Source organism: Aedes albopictus, chromosome 3, assembly GCF_035046485.1.
Source record: "Aedes albopictus strain Foshan chromosome 3, AalbF5, whole genome shotgun sequence".
Lineage (NCBI taxonomy): Eukaryota > Metazoa > Arthropoda > Insecta > Diptera > Culicidae > Aedes > Aedes albopictus.
In genome coordinates this window covers 129,584,889-129,606,469 of record NC_085138.1, presented here as the reverse complement: position 1 = coordinate 129,606,469, position 21,581 = coordinate 129,584,889, and the positions used below count along the sequence as shown (strand labels likewise).

General features: G+C 40.6%; 1 protein-coding gene across 3 annotated transcripts in view; it reads left to right on the top strand.

Moving 5' to 3' along the window:
* Window positions 1–21,581, top strand: part of LOC109622365 (TLD domain-containing protein 2) — a 768,101-nt gene that overhangs the window by 134,717 nt on the left and 611,803 nt on the right. Inside the window, exon 1 of one of the 3 annotated variants that reach the window (XM_062860666.1) lies at window positions 20,944–21,225. The exons of the other annotated variants lie outside the window; for them this stretch is intronic. Coding sequence (XP_062716650.1) covers window positions 21,117–21,225 — 109 coding nt within the window. The 5' untranslated portion in view covers window positions 20,944–21,116. Of the gene's footprint in view, window positions 1–20,943; window positions 21,226–21,581 lie in introns of those variants that run through there. 3 annotated transcript variants of the gene reach the window in all.

Here is a 21,581-nt window from a genome sequence, read left to right as displayed (position 1 = left end):
TTTCTTTACACATCGCTGCATTTTCCTGATGCAAACAATTTTCGGCAGTTTTTCAATAACGCTATTTCCTTGGACGGATTTCATTTCACGTCCCTGTATTTTCCTTATGCAGAAAAATTTTCGGCGGCTATCCAACAATGCCGTTTCCTTGGACGGTTTTCATTACACGTCCCTGCATTTTCCTTATGCAGAAAAATTGTCGGCGGTTATCCAACAACGCCTTTACCTTGGACGGTTTTCACTACACGTCCCTGCATTTTCTTTATGCAGAATAATTTTCGGCAGTTATCTAAAATTGCCGTTTCCTTGGACGGTTTTCATTACACGTCCCTGCATTTTCCTTATGCAGAAAAATTGTCGGCGGTTCGACACGCCATTAATTTGCCCAACCAAAAACCCCAGCAAAAACCAACCCAACCAACCAACGCCGCGAGTATTTTACGGCAACATTCACAATAGTCAAACACCTCTACCATCATGCATTTACTGTTCAACCGAGCGACAACACGAACATGTACGATCCGAGGAATTAACGAAAGCGCGACCATCCATGCCGAGCAAGAACATGAAGAAACATGCATGCAATCATCGACCGACCACCTATCCACAGCGTGCTACCAGTCGACAACAAAAATCAACCACGTCACCGCGCCTTTCTTCATGTGTTTGTGCTAGAACCAAGGCTAAAACAGAACGCGGTTGGAAAAACAAAAACTTTCCGCGCTCTAGCTTTCGTCAGGAACCGCAGAATTGCAACACCCACTTCACTGTGTTTGCAGCACCACTACACACTTCACACACCAAAACGATTTGTTTTCTCTCACTGTTTTTATGCCAAGTGATTCTACCTATTTTATGATTAACTTGTTATTGATTATGATGCACTCCTGGCAGGATCGCCAATGTGAATGCCGGGCAACTCACTGGAACAATCCGTTCCCAGCCATCTTAGCAAACTGCAGTAGAATCACTTGGCATAATACGGAACCTCCCGGTGATTGCGACTTGCTCCGCCAACAGTCCACTCGTCAATGAGGCAGCATCACACTGACGACGACCCCGTCATGGTGCTGGCTGTCACTGATGCTTGCTAGGGGAAATACACGCATGGAGAATGCTACTCAGCTTTGTCCATACCCCACAATTATTTCAAAGTACAAAAAAAAAAAATCAGAAGCCAAACGAAATTTTATGGTGAAATTGCCACTTCAATTGGTCATACGTAGGCCGTAGAAAAAAAAAATATTCCTTATATTTATGCACCGTCGTGACAGAAAAAAGATCGCTCTCAACCGCCTGTGAGCCGGTTTTCAGTTTTCTTTCAGGGATCTTCGACCCAACTTTTCTACTTTTATATTACACAAAATTCATGTTTCTGGGAATCCAATTTTTCCTCCTAAATAGCGTGAGTGAGGAACTTTAAAAAAATCTATTTTTTTAAATTTTCATGCCAAATTTAGGTCGTGACAACATTAAGTGACTTTATAAAAGGATATATGAAAATATTCGTAACAATCTTGAACATCCCTAGCTACACTCAATAGCGGCTCTTAACGAACAAGCGCTCCAGTGCTCTTGCCAAGCATCCTAGAGAATTGAGGTCTTCGAAGGGTTCCAGGAAAAATCTCCACCAGATTGCAGGAAAAATCTCCAGGAGATTCCCGAAAAAACCTCAACAACATTTCAGGGGAAATCCCCACGAGATACCAGGGTTAATCTTTACGAAAATCCAGGAGGAATCGCTACGAGATTCCATGGGGAAATTTGTACGAGATTCTCCATGAGTTCCCAGGAGAAATCTCTACGATATTCAAGAATACCCAAGAAATTCCAGAGAAAATTGTCAAAAGATTTCTGGGAAATTTCTTCACGAGATTCCAGGGGTAATCTCCACGAGATTCCAATGGAAATCTCCACAAGATTCCAGGGGAAATCTCCACAAGATTCCAGGGGAAATCCCCACAAGATTCCAGGGGAAATCTTTACGAGATTCCAGGGGAAATCTCCACGAGACTTCAGGGAAAATCTTTACGAGATTCCAATGGAAATCTCCACAAGATTCCAAGGGAAATCTCCACGAGATTCCATGGAAAATCTCCACGAGATTCCAAGGGAAATCTCCACGAGATTCCAAGGGAAATCTCCAAGGACTTCCAAGGGAAATCTCCACGAGATTCCAGAGGAAATCTCCACGAGTTTCCAGGGGAAATCTCCACGAGATTCCAAGGGAAATCTCCACGAGATTCCAGGGGAAATGTCCACGAGATTCCAGGGAAAATCTCCACGAGATTCCAAGGGTAATCTCCACGTGATTCTAGGGGCAATCTCCACGAGATTCCAGGGGAAATCTCCACGAGATTCCAGGGGAAATCTCCACGAGATTCCAGGGGAAATCTCCACGAGATTCCAGGTGAAATCTCCACGAGATTCCAGGGGAAATCTCCACGAGATTCCAGGCGAAATCTCCACGAGATTCCAGGGGAAATCTCCACGAGATTCCAGGGGAAATCTCCACGAGATTCCAGGGGAAATCTCCACGAGATTCCAGGGGAAATCTCTACGAGATTCCAGGGGAAATCTCCACGAGATTCCAGGGGAAATCTCCACGAGATTCCAGGGGAAATCACCACATGATTGCAGGGGAAGACTTCACGAGATTCCAGGGGAAATCTCCACGAGATTCCAGGGGAAATCTCCACGTGATTCTAGGGGAGATCTTCACGAGATTCCAGGGGAAATCTCCACGAGATTCCAGGGGAAATTTCCACGAGATCCCATTAAAATCTCCACGAGATTCCAGGGGAAAGCTCCACGAGATTCCAGGCGCAATCTCCACGAGATTCCAGGGGAAATCTCCACGAGATTCCAGGGGAAATCTCCACGAGATTCCAGGGGAAATCTCCACGAGATTCCAGGGGAAATCTCCACGAGATTCCAGGGGAAATCTCCACGAGATTCCAGGGGAAATCTCTACGAGATTCCAGGGGAAATCTCCACGAGATTCCAGGGGAAATCTCCACGAGATTCCAGGGGAAGACTTCACGAGATTCCAGGGGAAATCTCCACGAGATTCCAGGGGAAATCTCCACGAGATTCTAGGGGAAATCTCCACGAGATTCCAGGGGAAATCTCCCCGAGATTCCAGGGGAAATCTCCGCGAGATTCCAGGGGAAATCTCCACGAGATTCCAGGGGAAATCTCCACGAGATTCCAGGGGAAATCTCCACGAGATTCCAGGGGAAATCTCCACGAGATTCCAGGAGAAATCTCCACGAGATTCCAGGGGAAATCTCCACGAGATTCCAGGGGAAATCTCCACGAGATTCCAGGGGAAATCTCCACGAGATTCCAGGGGAAATCTCCACGAGATTCTAGGGGAAATCTCCACGAGATTCCAGGGGAAATCTCCACGAGATTCCAGAGGAAATCTCCACGAGATTCCAGGGGAAATCTCCACGAGATTCCAAGGGAAATCTCCACGAGATACCAGGGGAAATCTCCACGAGACTCCAGGGAAATCCTCCGTGAGATTCCAGGTGAAATCCCCACGAGATTCCAGGAGAAATCTTCACGAGATTGCAGGGGAAATCTCCACAAGATTCCAGGAGAAATCTCCACGAGATTCCAGGGGAAATCTCCATGAGATTCCAGGGGAAATCTCCACGAGATTCCAGGGGAAATCTCCACGAGATTCCAGGGGAAATCTCCACGAGATTCCAGGGGAAATCTCCACGAGATTCCAGGGGAAATCTCCACGAGATTCCAGGGGAAATCTCCACGAGATTCCAGGGGAAATCTCCACGAGATTCCAGGGGAAATCTCCACGAGATTCCAGGGGAAATCTCCACGAGATTCCAGGGGAAATAACCACGAGATTCCAGGGGAAATCTCCACGAGATTCCAGGGGAAATCTCCACGAGATTCCAGGGGGAAATCTCCACGAGATTGCACGAAAAATCTCCATAAGATTCCAGGGAGAATCTCCGCGAAATTCCAGGGGAAATCTCCACGAGACTCCAGGAGAAATCTCCACGAGATTCCAGGGAAAATCTCCACGAGATTCTAAGGAAAATTTCCACGAGATTCCAGGGGAAATCTCCACGAGATTCCAGGGGAAATCTCCACGAGATTCCAGAGGAAATCTCCAAGAGATTCCAGGGGAAATCACCACGAGATTCCAGGGGAAATCTCCACGAGATTCCAGGGGAAATCTCCACGAGATTCCAGGGGAAATCTCCACGAGATTCCAGGGGAAATCTCCACGAGATTCCAGAGGAAATCTCCACGAGATTCCAAGGGAAATCTCCACGAGATTCCAGGGGAAATCTCCACGAGATTCCAGGGGAAATCTCCACGAGATTCCAGGGGAAATCTCCACGAGATTCCAGGGGAAATCTCCACGAGATTCCAGGGGAAATCTCCACGAGAATCCAGGGGAAATCTCCACGAGATTCCAGGGGAAACCTCCACGAGATTCCAGGGGAAACTTTCACGAGATTCCAGGGGAAATCTCCACGAGATTCCAGGGGATATCTCCACGAGATTCTAATAGAAATCTACACGACTTTTCAAGGAGAAATCTCCAGGAGTTTCCAGGGTATATCTCCAGGAGATTCCAGGGGAAATCTCCACGAGATTCTAAGAGAAATCTACACGACTTTCCAAGGGAAATCTCCACGAGATTCCAGGGAAAATCTCCACGAGATTCCAGGGGCAGTCTTTACAAGATTCCAGGGGGAATTGTCACGATATTCCAGGGGAAATCTCCACAGAGATGGCTTGGCTCCTCAGTGCGAACCATGAGAAGCGCTTGCTGAGAGCCGTTACAGTATTGTTCCGATTTTATCACGCCCCTTTTCAAAAATGCTTTTAAATTTTCTGCAAAATCTATACACATTTTCAATATTTTTTACGTTGCAGAGCACGCCTCCACCATTTATCTTACAGAAAAGTGGAAACACTTGCTCTGAAATATAACAGCAAATGAATGAAAAATGAAGGACTGACGCGCGGAGGGCGTGATAAAATCGGAACAATACTGTATTGGTGATGTTCAAAATAGCAACGATTTAAAAAACAGCCATTTTTAAAGTTTAAATTGTGGTGATTGATCTGTGTTAGGACAGCTTATATTTTAGCCGTTCTATTCGACGTTTATTTATTCTCAGTACTATCAGCATTAACAAAGTGTTGAGCGAAGCTTTGTTTTCACTCCTGGGCTGCAATACTTTATCAACAATACAATGAAGAGTACTTATATGTTTAAGAAGTGTTTCAATACGTGTCACTTTTAGGAGGAAATGATTTCAGAAACATGAATCTTCAAGATATTTCGTTGCTTCTCACCTGTTGTGGGAAGTAACATAAATTTGTATATGCTTTAGACTAGGTTAACAAGGTCTAGTTTTTGGAACAAAGCTTTTTCCTTTCCATCTAGCGTCCAAAACAAATGTACAAGACTTGGGTTGCGTTTCATTACTTCGCATTGCGTTTGAAATTCATTTGGGACTTTGCATGAAAATTTTAATTTTCAACCACGTGTCTTTACTCTCGCAAAATCGCAGCCAAATGTGGTACCCTATCTGGGGGTACCCTTTCCAAAAATGTGTCACAATAGCCATGTGCCTAAAATATCTGCTAATCTCATTGGAAACGAAGACACATGAATGATAAAGAAATTATTATAAAATGTTAATTGCAAGCAAGAAATACAAGGAAATGTTGTTGATTTCAAATCAGAGAAAATTGGGTCAATTTTGAAACTCCACACATTTTGTATGGGATGAAAAACTGGAGAAAAACTTTAAACCATTATTACTAGAAAAGGGGTTTTTTCTTTCACTTACACCTCTTGGCTTCTAACCCCCTTAATGATGACCTGCCAGGTTTCTAGAAGGATTTTTCTTGATCGATAGTTTCTAGATAGATTTTGATCAACTTACTTACAACTTACTTACAACTAACTTACTTTTTGATGCACTTGTCAAAAAGTTACAACTTGTTAACCATTTATTGGAAAGTGAAGTCCCGATCATTTGGTCTATCCCCTGTATAGTTTGTATCATAATTTAATCGATTTGTCAACAGTATGTTACTCACAAATTTTCTTACTAAATACAAATAGTTTTATTCCGTTTTGGAGGAAAAGCAATTTTACAGTGGATTTTTTTTCACGTTTGCTCTACATCAGCGTTTGTTCTCTTTTTCATTCGAATGTAGTTTGATTCTTTAAATTATCTTTTCTGTGTGAGTTCCAGTTTTCGAAATTTTTGATTTTCAATTCGCTAAGCGTTCTTTTTTGTCTAATTTTTTCTTACAGGTCCGTTTAATTGGCTACTGACATTTTTGTTAGGTTTCAATCTTAATCGAAACAGTGAATCTCAGTCTCTAAAAGAATGATAGTGAAATCTCCCCCCATAGTGCATTCCGACCTGTTGTGTGAAACCCCACCAATATCTTCCAACATGCTAATAAAACTTTGAGGCTTGGCTTTCACATGACCCCCTTTCTACACACCAACACACTCTCGTGAACAACACCCACAGCGTATCATAGTTTTTTATTCGTTTGGAACGATAGAAGTTTACACATGCACTGTGAGATTTAAATTCCAACCAACATCCAACGAGTCACATACCCTCGCTTTCGTTTATGGTCGTTGGCAAGGGCACAACCTTCTTACATCTCCCATATCGCTACTTCAGCTAATTCCATCGTTGTGCGCTCATCGAATCAGCAATGGCTTTCGGGAAAGCAACAGATTGAATCAGTTTGGCATCGCTGGCAACGAACAATAAGCCATTGAGCACCAATTTTCCTCACCATACCACCACCAATATCACCCAGCTTACAACTCTAACTACAACATCCGGTCACGTAATAACACTGAATTGCTCGTACGAGTTTCACTTGGTTGGAAAACCCCCCGGACAGGCATGAGAATGAGACTTTTTTCTGCTTACCGTTCATCGATACAGGCAGTAAAATAAAAACAAAACAACGGCAGCACCAATACCATCAGACGCCGCGCCGACGGCAGTCAAGCAGACGCTTGATGGTTTTCGCTTCCCCACGAAAATATTTATGAGCAGTCATGCTGAGGCGGGTGATTGCGAAAAATGTCAAATATTTTCAACTGCTAATAACTCACTTGTTTTAATACATAATTTAAATCTATTTGCACAAATAGCTAGAGCACACTCCTAGCTTTGTGATACATGTAAAGAAGTTTGTCTAGAAGCGGTTTGAAACGCAGAAAAATGCGAAAACGGGAGAGACAGAAATTTTTGTCGTCGTTGTGCTCGAGTACTGGCGCTCTCGCGCTTGGAAACCGTTTCGAGGAAGAAGGCTGCTGGAAAAAAAATGTTATGACATTTATTTTTCGAACAGTTTGAGTTTGGCTGGGCCTGTGATGTTCGTGTGGAAAAATGTCAAATGTACAGCCGGTAATCGTTTTTTCCAGTACATTTCTCATCCCTGCCCCCGGAGATAATCAGTCGAGGGAGCTGCTAGGAACTGTACAGCACACACAACTTCACCCAACTATACCCAAAATGTAGGTCCTTTCTCTCATCTACAACACCAACCGAACTTATCACCGTCAACTTCTTCAACTTATACGCTCATTGTGATATTCCGCCACCACACACAGACTTCTTATCTCTTCTTTTAACCTGACAGCAAAACAAACAGCTTTCGGTCGTCTTCCCATCATCCAGCTCCCCTCGCATCACGCTTGATTAGTTTCGACAAAACATGCTTACATAAACACTGTTCTCGAATGCGGAGCTGCCGATGGTTGTCCAACCGTCTCCAACGAGAGTGGAGTGTTCCTTCCACTTCATCTTGAGAAATAAAAACGAAGGTTTATATTCCCACAGTGTAGTTCAGTTCTCACTAGATTTTGTTGTACCACAAACATGGTACCTATCAACCGTATAGCTCAATCCCTATTGCCATTATCACCCCGGAATGAAGATCAACTGGAGCAGATAAGGGTGTAAGTAGGGATAAACAGCATGGAACAACCTACATTTCGGCTTCCATGGGAAGCTGCTATGACCTTTCCCAATCCTACCCCCCACAAATGAGTCCCTAATCGATAAAGAGTGCTACAATGCTACATCGTCTTTACGATAGTTTGGAACGATTGGCCTAGATTTTTCTCTTTCTTCTACGATTCTTCCATCTTATTGTGTCAAACTCAATGTTTTGCTCTGTCTTGCTGTTTCGCTCGAACGTAACTGGGAACAGATGCATCTCAATTTGGAATGTCCTTGGGCCGATAAGTTAAGATGGGGGAGGCGGCAAGATTAATGGATTGATTTGAGTTTTGACCTTCGAAACTAGGAAACGATGGTAAAGCACACTTTTTGTAAACCAGTGCAGCACTGTTGATGACAAGACAAATTGCATATCACAAGCTGTCTAGAACCAAGCAAAGTTACAGTGACCCCACACCGATGAATCACCTCAATTTTGTACACTATTTATGAATCACCATGTTGATCAAATGAGTGATCCATAAACTGTGGTCATTTTTGCCGATTCATAAATTGTGGGGTCACTGTACCTGGATTTTAGAACTTTATGTTGACGAAGGATGTGCCTGTAGCTACATATCGTAAGCAGGTCCCCTTCACTTTACGTAAGCAGAATCTGATAGGAAACCAATACAAACCAAACGGTCCTGGAGCTCACCCTTAACATCTTTAGTTGTTGTAAATAGTAGTTGTTTTCATGTCATCAACTATGATCCACTCCCAAATCTCAAATTACCCCAGAATCAGAACATCAGACCTCAATTTCAACGATGCTGAGTAATGTTAGATAATCAACCGTGCACAGTAAGCCTATTTAAAGATCGATAAATAATAGTAGGGGGGGGGGGTGTGGTAAGACGGACATGTTTAGGAAACACTCCATTTTGACAGTCTTAACAAAGCGATAGTTTAAATTTTAGCTCCATACTATTTACTCCAACTTTACAGTCTGCAAGCCGATTTTGCAATAAAATTTGATTTTCTATGACTTTTGAGATAATTCAAAAGTGATCTTCAAATGTATGTTCTTCAACAGTGTGGGTAAGACGGACCAGTAGGGTGGGTAAGATGGACACGTTTGGAAAATTAGCTAATGCGCCATTAATTGTGTTAAATGATGTTCATGGTCGTTTTGTTCGGTAGATCAATCATAGTAGAATCTAAATTTGGCTTTAAATCTCTTTGAGAAACGTGTTTTTGCAAATTAAAATCTTTTTTGTAAATTGGAAACTTCCATACACTGATAAACGCCTAACAGTATGCAATGCTTTGGTAATTTTACGAAGTTCAAACTGTTCCAACAACAAAAATTCTAATATAATGAATTTTTCAACAAAAAATCAATATGAAATGCTTTACACGGCTTTTACAATCATTTTTGTACTCCATAGATTTCAATCTGTGAACAATGTGTGGGTTTTAATGTGTTTCTCATGGCATTATCAAAGTAATCCCAACACTGTCCGTCTTACCCACCCTTAAGGCCGTCTTACCCCCACACAACGCAAAATATTCAATCCACCACCGTTATCCATAATCCATGAAATTTACCTAAATTTCGTTGTGTATAGGACGGAACAGATTAAAACAACTGGGAAACATAAAATAAAATGTGAAAGCTTAGCAATTTAATGTTAAAAAAGCTTATTTATTGCCGCCCCAAAATTAGATCCCATCACAAAAGCACAGTAGCCAGGTAAATAATTGATTATTTTTTGCACTTTTGACATATGTATTTTTTCATGAAGTGGTTCAATAATCATCAACTGATAAGAAGATAAGATAGTTAATCGTAAAAGAAAGCCAAATTTCAGCTCTTAAGTGACCGAACTAGTCAGTGGTCCGTCTTACCCCCCCCCCCCCCCTACTTTATAGCTTTGAACAGTTAAGGTAGACAACCAAATAGGATCCTTGAACCTCTTCAATGCCTTACAAAGTAATACCAAGCAACATTTCAAGCTGTCTCTATGGCGAGACTGTTCGATCGTTTAGTTATGTGGTAAATATGTAAGTGATATCGATCGTCTATCCATCCTTTCATCTATCAGCAGTGGTAAACGTTGAGACGATCTATTGTCCATCCAGCAGTGGATCATCCATCGAAGAGAATAATACTGTTACGTAATATCGTCTGGCTGAACAGACAGCTGGACAGATCCACTAGTGTGTGCAGGGTATGAGCCCAAACAGTAAGTTTCCATTCCGGTGGCTGCACACGACGGGAGAAGGCGTTGTTTTTCTCCACTCGCCATTGACAGACTTGTAGAACCTCCGCATATCATTATGTTTCAAATTATCTTGCGCCCTCATCCCTCCCACAGAGTGTTTCGCCGTTAGAGTGTCTCCATCTGTGCTTGCAGCTATCCTTGAATTCATAGGAGGTACCACTAATAGCATTGACCTGGCAGCGGCAAAGTTGACTAATCTCAAGCTTTTCTCTTCCGACCTGCTCGTTTTAAGTCACCGATAACAATTTTAACATCGTGTTTAAAATATTCTCAATAGGTCTAGTTAAAACAATCGTAAAACATATCCTTCATGCCATCGATTTTAGAGTAGGTTGGCGCATGTATAAAGCTGTAGGGTAATTCGCCAATTCTTAAATGGTTGGCACTGACATTTTTGTTTTCATTTGTGTTTTGGACACTTCCTTTGTTCATCGCAATGCTGACCGATTCTCGTTAATTGTTGAACGGGCTCACTCCGACGTCGAAATAATAAATTATCTGTTACACATTTGTCAGATTTTTATTTTGAAGTTTGATGGGCGTTTTTTTATTTGTTTTTATTCGTGAATTTTAACTTAGATTAATTCTTCATTCTTTTATAGGACTGTCAGAAGCGCTTCGGAGGGTTTCCAGCCCAAGTAACACAACATGTCTTATAGAAATTATTTCGACTTCAATATGACCAGCTACAAAGTTTTGGTTTGAAGCAATAAAACCGATTTGCAGACTGCTATACGACTGAAAAAGCGCAGAAGGTGGAGCCTGCGCAACATCTTTGTGATGTCATATTCATGTTCTACATGAATCTGAGCATACTTAATTAGGCTGACACAAATTTCGATTTTCTCTTATGTCCCCGCCCCCTCGGAAAATTTTGGTCAAAATTCAACATTTTGAGGGGGGACAACAATAAATTATTCAAGAAATTTCAAAATTTCAAGGTGAAATTAGAGTTGCACAGAAAATTTCTTAACAAATCCGATGAGTTTATAGATTTTGCCAAATTGTTTGGGTATTTCATCGTCAAATACATTTATTATTTATTGTCCTCCCCCTTAGCGAGCCAACGAGTATTGTGACAAAAGAAGAAAATGAGATTTGTTCCGGCCTTATGTATCTTAGTATGTCTTCCATTATATATTTTGAACAAATTCTAGAAAACAGTGCCTTGGCAGTCAAGATGTTTTATTACTGTAAATAATTAAGTTTCAAAATGTCAATAAAAAAAATCGACAACAGTGAAAATCGACATGCGTCAATAATTCTACCAAGCCACTTTAACGCCTAATTGCCATACTGTGGTCATAAATTTTAATGCCAATCATTTTTTACGGTGAAATAGACTATTGTACCCCGATAAAATTAATGCGCCTTATAAATCAGTATTTTTGAAGAATTTTGCATCAAAATAAATTAATAGTATTCATCTTATTTTAACACAAAAACTCAAACATGCATTATTTTTCTCAAGAATTTGTCAAGTTTATACATACATATCACAAATTATTGAAACATAATATAATATTTGATAAATATTAAATAATTTAGAAATAAAATTAAATGGCAGTCTGTGACATGGCATGATACATGTTTTGAGATATGATTCAAAATTAGCTTGATATTGTTTTTGTGGGTAATTTTGTTGTGGTTGTTGTTGGTTCTCATGATTGGTTTGGTATTTGAACGGTTTGATATCTGTCACGATTTGGAAAGACATTAAATATCAAGTATCAAATAATTATCACGGTTTATACATTGAAGCGGCTCAAAGAGCATTATACTCGGTTAAATCGGCCCTTATGGATAATCATATATTTTGTGGTATTTAACATATATTCCTGTCATTTTTTAGATAGGTATTCATAGCAAACATTCTGTTAGGAGTATGTTTTTTACGTAGGAAATAAAAATCGAATCTACATTTCTCTGATCGGTAGTGTAGCATGTCCCTGTTCAAAAAAATGAATTAGGTTTATGTTACACATGTTTTCTATCGTACTGCAGAAAACCAAAATTCGACTAATTATAAACATACGAAACATATTATGTTTTGTCTAAACATGATTGAAAACAAGTCTTAAACAAGAAACTAACTGCAAATGTTACTCTAATATGACATATAGAACATACTGAGCATGTATGGTAACAAACAAAGTGTATTTAAATAGAACATACCCAACATAATCGAAAACAACATGCAATGTTTGTTTGAGAAAACAAAATATATTCTTTAATAAGACTTCTACATAGAAGATCGCTGTGTATGAGTTTTAGGCATCATGAAAACGACATATCCATGACATAATATGTTTCGAGAAACTTCATAACAACTGCTGTAGGACAAAGTAAATATTTTGCCATTTCGGATTATGTTTTCGGTGTTACTTGGGAGGGGTTCCTTGGAGCTTCTAAGAGAGTTTCAGGGATGTTACAGAGGAGTTTCAATACTAACTTTTCTTGAAATTTGGTTTATGTTCCAGAAGAGTTTACGGGATATTCATCGGAGATTTCGGCGGTTTTCAAATAAGTTTCAGCAGTTTTTCAGAGACCTCAGTAAGCACCTCAGGAACACCTCTGTAACGTCCCTGAAACACTAGACGACCCCATTGATTACTCTGGAACACCTTGAACCCTTTGAAAACTCCTGAGGCCTCTAGAACACCCTGAAATCCCCTGAAATCCCCTGGTACCCTTTGGAAGTGTACAACGATAAAGAGAACAAAAATATGTTAAAATATGCCTCAACATTGTGGGAGCAAATGGCAAGCTGCACCTAGAAACCTTCTGGAGCTCTCCCGAAATATCCTAGAATGCCTTTGAAGCCCACAAGAACGCTCCTGTAACCTCCTATAACCCCCTTTGAAAACGGCAGCTATATTATCGCTCAATTAAAAATAAGAAATTAGCAATAAACTTGATCACAATTGCCTAAGTATGGGTGAAGCACTAAAAGTTCAGGTTTTTGTTGAATAACTGGAAATTTTATGGATATTTTTCAGTAGATTTTTGTGCAGATTATGAAAAGATGGAACATCTCTCTGTTATTAAAGACTTTCATAGTTTTTAATATTACTTCTGTGAGCTATTGGCTATTGCTACTTTTTGCCGTTTCAGTGCGCGTTAATATGTTGGTCCTTTGTGGAAACCCTTGAACATCCTCAAAAGGCCCTTGTAACCCCCTGATACTCCAAGAAACCTACTGACACCAGCACCACCCACAAAGCAACTGAAAATCATTAGAACTCTCCTAGAAAGCTTCTATAACTCCCTGCAATCCTATGGAACTCGAATAAAGCCCCAGAAATGGCCTGATATGTCCGGAAACACCCCTGGAATGCCTCTAAAACCCCCAAAGAATGTTCCACAAACATCCTTGGAACGCCCCTCAAATCTTTTGAGGACTCCTGGAACTTTATTGAAACCCTCTGCCTAAACCTCCTTTGAACAGCGAATACCTCCTGGGACTCCCAGGAACACCCTTCGTTATCCTCTTAAACCCTTGGAACCGCATGGAATGACCCTAAACGCAGCATGAAACCCCCTGGATTTCCCGTGTCACCCTTCTAGAAGAGGACTGGTGAGCTTCTGAAGGTGCATTGGAATAACCTGTAACCTTCTATAACCCCCATTGGATCCTCTTGAAGAACCTAAAAAGCCTGTCAAACCCGCTGATACCCCAAGAAACCTACTGGAACGCCCCTTAACGCACCCTCTGGATCACCCCTGGAAAGCTACTGAAACACACTGAAATCCTATGGAATTACCATAAAATTTCCTAGAACCCCTGGAACACACCTTAAAGCCCCAGAAATGGCCTGAATATTCCCTGGAACGCTTCTAAAACCCCCTGAAACCCCATGAAATGCCCAAAAAACATGGAACGCCCCTTGAAACTTTTGAAGACTCCTGGAACTCTATTGAAGCTCCCTGAACTTCTTTCGAACACCCATGGAACGGCCCTGGAGCCAACGGAAAACCTCTTGGGACTCCCAGGAACACCACTTAGAACCGCATGGAACGCCTTTGAAACCGCTCAGACCACTCTGGAACTCTCTCGGTACACTTCTAAAAGGGGACGGGTGAGGTTTTTAAAGCGTAATGGAACAACCCTGGAACGCCTTCAACATCCCATGAAACCCCACGAAGCGCCACTGAAAACCCCTGGAACTCTCTGGAAATTCCACCTAAACATCCCTGGATCGCCCTTAAAACCTCCTGAATCCCTCTGGAACACTCCTGAAATGATTAAAAACCCCCTGATACCCCACGGCACGCCCATGAAACCTTCTCCTAGAACGTCATTGAACCCATTAAAAACGCTCCTGAAACCCCCTGAAAAACTCCTTGAATCCTGAGCTCCCCTGGAATGCCAATGAAATTCCTGGGACAGGTGAGGTTTTTAAAGCGTAATGGAACAACCCTGGAACGCCTTCAACACCCCATGAAACCCCACGAAGCGCCACTGAAAACCCCTGGGACTATCTGGAAATTCCACCTAAACATCCCTGGATCGCCCTTAAAACCTCCTGAATCCCTCTGGAACACTCCTGAAATGATTAAAAACCCCCTGATACCCCACGGCACGCCCATGAAACCTTCTCCTAGAACGTCATTGAACCCATTAAAAACGCTCCTGAAACCCCCTGAAAAACTCCTTGAATCCTGAGCTCCCCTGGAATGCCAATGAAATTCCTGGAAACTCCTAGAAAGCTCTTAAGACTCCCTGAAACCTTCTGTAGAAACTTTGAATCCTCTGGAACCCCCAGGAACACCCTTGGAACGCACATGAAATAGTTTGAGTGTATATTTTTGGTAACTTGAAAAAATAAATCCATCATGTTAACAGTGTATATACGCATCTATATAAACCGTTTACATTGAGCAAGATTGATTTAAGTTCGATTTAATATGAGATTTTTAGATACTGTTCAACAATAGTCAAATCACCCTACTTAACGAATTTGCCTCAAACCCTCAATATTCATATATGCTCGTTGATTGACTTCCATGCCATATCTCGTTTCATATGTTTGTTTCTAAACTATGCACCGTGGGATAAGAGGTCAAGAGGTCTTAAAACCATGTCATCTTCTCCAGGCTTGAAGTGTGACTTCACCAAGAGAATCGTTCCATATACTGCCTGGTTTGATGCCAGTCAGTGCTGGCTGTCATGGTCAAATCATAGCTCATTACTAAACTTTTTCAGGAGTTTTTATGAAAAGAGACTCTTAGGATTCTCTAGAATGGTTTCAGTGAGAGTTCCTCCAAAGATTTCTCTAGGTATCCCTTTAAAATGCGTTCCTGTTCATATATGTCTTTGTAAATGTCTCCAGGGATCTCGCCAGAAAATCTTTCAGGAAATCCTCCAGGAATTCCCCTGATCTTCTTCGGAAGTTTCCTTCAGAATCTCCTCCTGGGATTCTTTCAGAGGTTTATAGCATATTCCTACAAAAATTGATACAGAAGCTCGTGTATGTATACCTTCATGTATTCCTTTGAACATTTCTGAAGATATTCCCCCAAGAATACTGAGCTTTTATTTGGAATTTCCCCAGGAATTCTTGTACAAGTTTCTCAAGAAATTCTCCGGCGAGGTTTTTGAGGAATTGCTGCAAAATATGCTTCAAAGGTAACAATTCCAGGAAAATTCTTTTCACGGAGATTCGGAGATTTTTTAGGAATGGTTCTAGGATGTTTCTTTAAAAGTTAAAACTTTTTTCCTGGACTATGTAAGAAATTATGGTTGGCTCCTTCATATATTTAAGGATTATTTCAGGAATTTGCTTATAAATTCCACTGGAAAAAATCTCAGGAGATTCTTCTGGAAAATCTTTCTGGGGTTCCAGGGATTGCTTAGGATTTATTTAGAGCTTTCTTAGGGGACTCTTTCGGAATTTTTCCAGGTGATGCTGCAAGAACTTCCCCAAAGGTTCTCTTAGAAATTCTTGCAGAAATTACTCCAGAAGCAATGGTATGGCATTTTTCTAGAAATTAATTTAGAAATTCTTCGAATACCTGCAGAGAGATTAAGACAATTATCAAGAGATTTCTTAAGAAATTCCTTTCGAGAATGCTTCCAGTTTTTTGCAATTCATGGAAGAACTTCTTAAAAAAAAGAACCAGGGAACAAAATCTTAAACAGTTCCGGAATCACTAGAGAAAATCCTTGTATGAATTTCTGCAGGAATCCCTGATGGAATTTCCTAATGAATTTCTAAAACAAATCTCAAGGAATTCAAAAAGGAACTCTTGGAAGAATTTCTAAAGTAGTATCAGTAAGATTTTTTGAAAAAAAATTTAAAGACTACGTGGCTTTTGAAGGAATGGCTTTTTAGAGTCTTTCATAGAAATTCGTTGCTCGAATTCCTGAACAAATCTCCAAAACTCTGAAAAAGACTCTGGAGATATTTTTAAAGGAATCTCTGTAGAAATTTCAGAAGAAATCAGTGTGGATTTTTTCAAGAAAAACTCTTAAAAATAGCTTAAGAGAAGACTTGAGGAATTTCTGTAGAACTTCCTGGAGAAACTAATCGGGAAACCTTTTGTGGAATTCATAGGAAAGTTTATTGAGGAATTTTAAGAAATATCCCTGGAGAATTCTTTTAAAGTATTCCTGGAAGAATCTGTGGACGTATTTCTAAAGGAATTCTTGTCGATTTACCTGGAGAAATGCTTACATAAACTTTTGTAAAGATACTTAAAAAAAAAAACTCTTAAGATGTTTTCAAAGAGTTTCTGTAGAAGTTCATAAGAAATATTTCTGAATTAATCCCTGAAGTACAAAAAGAAATTCTTTGAATTAAGGAAATACCGGAGAAATTTATGGGGACACCTTGGAGCAATATCTGGAGAAAACCCTGAAGGAATGTCTAACTGATCTCCTGTAGCAATTTTTGAAGGAGTTCCTGCCTTAACCATTTAAGGTAATAATGGAAGAATCTCTGGGAAAATCCCTGGAATGTTTTGTAAATGAATCCCTGAGGATATTTTTGGATCTATTCCTGCGGTTATTTTGATGGGCCTCATGAAGGAATACCTTTACGAATTTCTTAAGGAATCCGTGTAGAAAAAGCTGGAGTAATTCCAGGAGAAATTTCTGAAAGCTTTTTTTAAAAAAATCCTGAAGCAATCCCTGGTGAAGTAGCAGAAGCAACCCAAGGGGAAATTTATGGAGTATTTCTTGAGGTTATATCTAAAAGCCCAGTAGATACATTCTTTAAGAATCCCTGGAGATTTGATTTGGATTTAATTTGGATTTCTGACAAATTCTATTGAGGATTTTTTGAGGCAACCCATGGATGGTCATTTAGTGGAATTCTTGGAGTATTATTTAGAAAAAATTCTGGAAGAAATGTGGGGAGAAATTGTGGACCAAATTCAGACTTTCGGTAAACTACTATCTGAAAGGAATTTCTGGAGAGTGCTTTGAAAAAAATCCATGGAATGATTTTGGTAGGAATGCAAGGAATGTTTTATAAAGGAGTTCTTGAAAAAAAAATCTGGACTTATATCTAGAAAAGCAGAAGGCAGTTCTAAAGGAAATTTTGCATTACCTTACGGAGTCCTTGGAAGCATTCCTGAAGAAGTTTTCATAGAAATCTCCAAAGGCATTCCAAGCAGAATTTCTTAAAAATGCCCTGCTATGAATTTTTGATAAAGTTTCGAAAGATTTTTGCAATATAAAGTACCATAACAATAACTTATTTTACTGAGAAGCTGTTATTCGTTGGAAAATTTCTTGGCTTTTCAGTCCGATTGTGAGATCAAATACACCTTATGTTCTCTTACTCCGACGTTTCGATCCGTATCGGATCTTTTTCAATGAATAGAGTTTTTGGTCGTTTTTTTCGTCATTTAGATTTTTCAATTTTTCAACCGTCATTCGATGTTCTAGTTTCCCGTCCGTTTTCATCCGGGAAACCGTAACTTAAATCACTAGGGATCGGGATTCCGACCTCTTTCGCTACTGTATGTCTACGTTTTCCATACAGAAGCGGAAAACCTAGACATACAGGCTGCCGGCTTAGAATAGCACTACGGACCACCTGTTCCGGGGGTAAAAGTCCACCAAACAGGTAACCCCAATCCAAGGTGTCAGGCGACCCGTGCTGAGGGATGAATGGTTGAGGGGGTTTAAAAGATGCTCGATCTTTAACGGAGCCCGTAGCGTTGGTAGATCGCCTTTTTGGGTTGCGTTGCGGTGATAGATCTACCAAACCGAAATCTAGTGTCGTCCTATATTTCAATTTTGGAATATCTGTTCTGATAATTATAGGCATTATAGTATTTAGTCCTTGCTACTGGTGTTGTGATGACTTCCAGTCTTTGAATAAAACTAAGTTTACCAACTTTCCTTTGCATATAGTTAAAAACCTCACCATCTGAGGCTAAACTCAATGCAAAGGAAATCAAATTGGGTTAGGGATCCATGTATGTACTAACTCTTCGAAGACTGGAAAGTGCTAGTACGCAAGGAACATACTAGAATCCTTATTACTGAACACATGTTCCATTATTGGAATGGTATTGCTGCTAATGTTAAAACCCGGCTCTTTTACTGGGGAGAATTTAGCGGTAAACAAGGGTGATGCTAGGTTTCCGATGCATGGCCAATTATCAGTGATCTTGTTTCGTTTTCTATAAGAAAGAAATTTCTAAGAAAGCAAAACAAAAACTGTATCAAAATCGATACTTTATTGCCCTTCAATGGCAATTGAGTAATGCGACATGCACTACACTAAGGATACGGGTAAAGTCACAATAGATCTAAAAACTGGTCGCAGTGACAGACCCGAACAGGAATAAAAAAAATAGGTTCTGGGACTTCTTAAGATTTAACAAAACGTTATTTTACATATATGTATGAAGGTTATCTCTCGAAATATCCCGAGCAGGAATAAATAACTGCCACATAACTAGAGCATACCAAAGTCAGGTATCATACCAAGACAAGGTATTGTTCGGTTGTCCAGGTATTGAAAATAACTTATTTTGGTATTTTGTAGGTATTGACACAATACCTCAACGAGTTATTGGTTTGGTGTTGAGGACTGCTTGAGGTATTATTGAATTATGGAAAAATCGCTATTTGTATGGAAATATCGCCGATTATTATTTAGGTATTGCCACATCATTATTCACGCGTTATGCACAGAATACACACCAGTTATTATTTTAGGTATTTTACCTCTTATGCAGGGCTACTTAATACCTCATTCAGGTTGTAGTTATTCGGTTTTCCATACCTGAGTTAGTTATTCTTCAGCTATTTTCTCCTGCTCGGGATGTTATTTCCATCGTGTTAAATTTAATGAAATCTGAATACCTTCCATTAATCCTCTACCGATCCTTACCTGCTCCAGTGGAAACATTTTTTTCCAATTCATTGGCAAAATTTCCCAACAGAATTTAATGGAACACTCTGGGCTTCATTTTACGGCTCAACCGGCAGCTTCGCATTCGTCGCCTTTGGCTACAAAGTAAGCAGCACGAGAAGACCCATCCGGTTATGCCATTATTTAATTAGACTCACAAAAAGCAAATCACATCATCATCAGTCATAACCGACAATAAAAGCGTGCCATCCTTTGCAGCGTGATATTTTCCAGCAACTTCCACCGTCTTGGTGCCGTGTTTTTGGATTTAATCATTTTTTACGACTCTTACCCACCACCTCCAGCTGCGGAGCTTGCACGAACGTACACCCACCACCCACACACTCGCACACAAACTTTTCACCGAGGATTTTTCACTCAGCCAGCACATCATCAGGAGTACACACCAATTTAGCTACTTAGCTTAGCCAGGCTTCGCTTATGCAAATTAATATAGAAAGAAGAAAAAAAAAACGCACGGGAAATAACCATTTCCGTTCAATGCGCTTTGGCTGTTGTCTAGAAGTGGCTTCAAGTTGGGTTTGCTGCTTTGGCTTCTTTTCTTCCTCTCATGTTTTTTTTGTGTCTCTTCGATGTAGCTCGGTTCCCCATAAAGCTTCAGATTCCAGAGCGATTGATCATTCAGAAGCACTTCAATTAATTAGGTTAGATGAGCTATTTTGAATCGAGATTACTTTGCAGATTGAATAGGAGAAAATATGACTTTGGTAGGATAACCAGTAAAATACGTGTAATTCCAGAGACTTATTATTGGTTCTCTTCATTGTTATTGAATTATACACTGTGACTCAATTTAATATAGGGATTACTCTATCAAGCTTTTAATACTAATCTAACACCAACATCCGCTGCTTTTTTTTCGTTTAACACCTTCCAAATGAATTCACGCATAGTAATTATATCAGTTTTATTGTTAAGTTTGTCCCAAAATGAACTACCATTACAATACTAATTAATAACAAAGTTAAAGTTAGAAAATGAGTTAACGCTTGTTTTGACTTAGGCAAGATTCAGATGTTTAGCCCCTTCAGAAAGTTCTCCAAACTTGCGACAAGTTCCCACTTAGTCACAGCGAAAAAGCTCCCCACTTACCCCACTTAATTTAATCCGCTTATAGTGACCCAACGTTTTATGTTTCGTTTCCAATGTGCATCTCCCCAACAACGTTACTCTCTAGCAGCTTTCGCGTGCTCACGCCAACCACCTCCGAACACACCGACCGATCAGCGCGCTCGGGTTTCGTGATCAAGTGATCAACGATGGCAACGCCAACTCGTGACTGTTCACCGAAGCAGCGACCGGCTCTCAGTACCAGCAGTGCCGGGAGCTTCAGCACCCACACCTCGACGTCTTCGCTGTCGTCGTCATCGTTGTCGCCGTCACCCTTCCATCACCATCATCAACAGCATCAGCATCAACAGCAACAACATCATCACCAGCAGCCGCATTCGATGCATTCACATTCGCATTCGCATCTCAACCAGCATGCTTCATCGGCGGGACCGTCCACGGGCCCGACCAGTGCCAATTCGCTCGAGTCGGCCTTTTCCTTTGCTGGCGGTAGGTTTTTTGTTTGGAAATTTTGGTTTTTGTTCCGTTTGTAGAATTTGGTCACTTTGTTGACTCACTGTTCTTATGGGATAACGGTGTAGCCGAGTAAACCATAAGAATAGCGAGTCGGAAACACGCATTGGAAACCACAACACAACATTCCCATACTAAAATTGTGAAACTTGTTAGATTATTGATCATGTGGGTCTTCTGGGCGTCTTATGGCACATTTTTCTTGCATGCATAAGACATGGGAAGAAGGAGGAATCTGCTCAAAAGTCATCTGATAAAAAGCGTTGGTAAGAGGGAGGGGCTAAGGATACCACAGGTGCCAACGGAGTAGGGAGATTACTCCTCGACTTAAC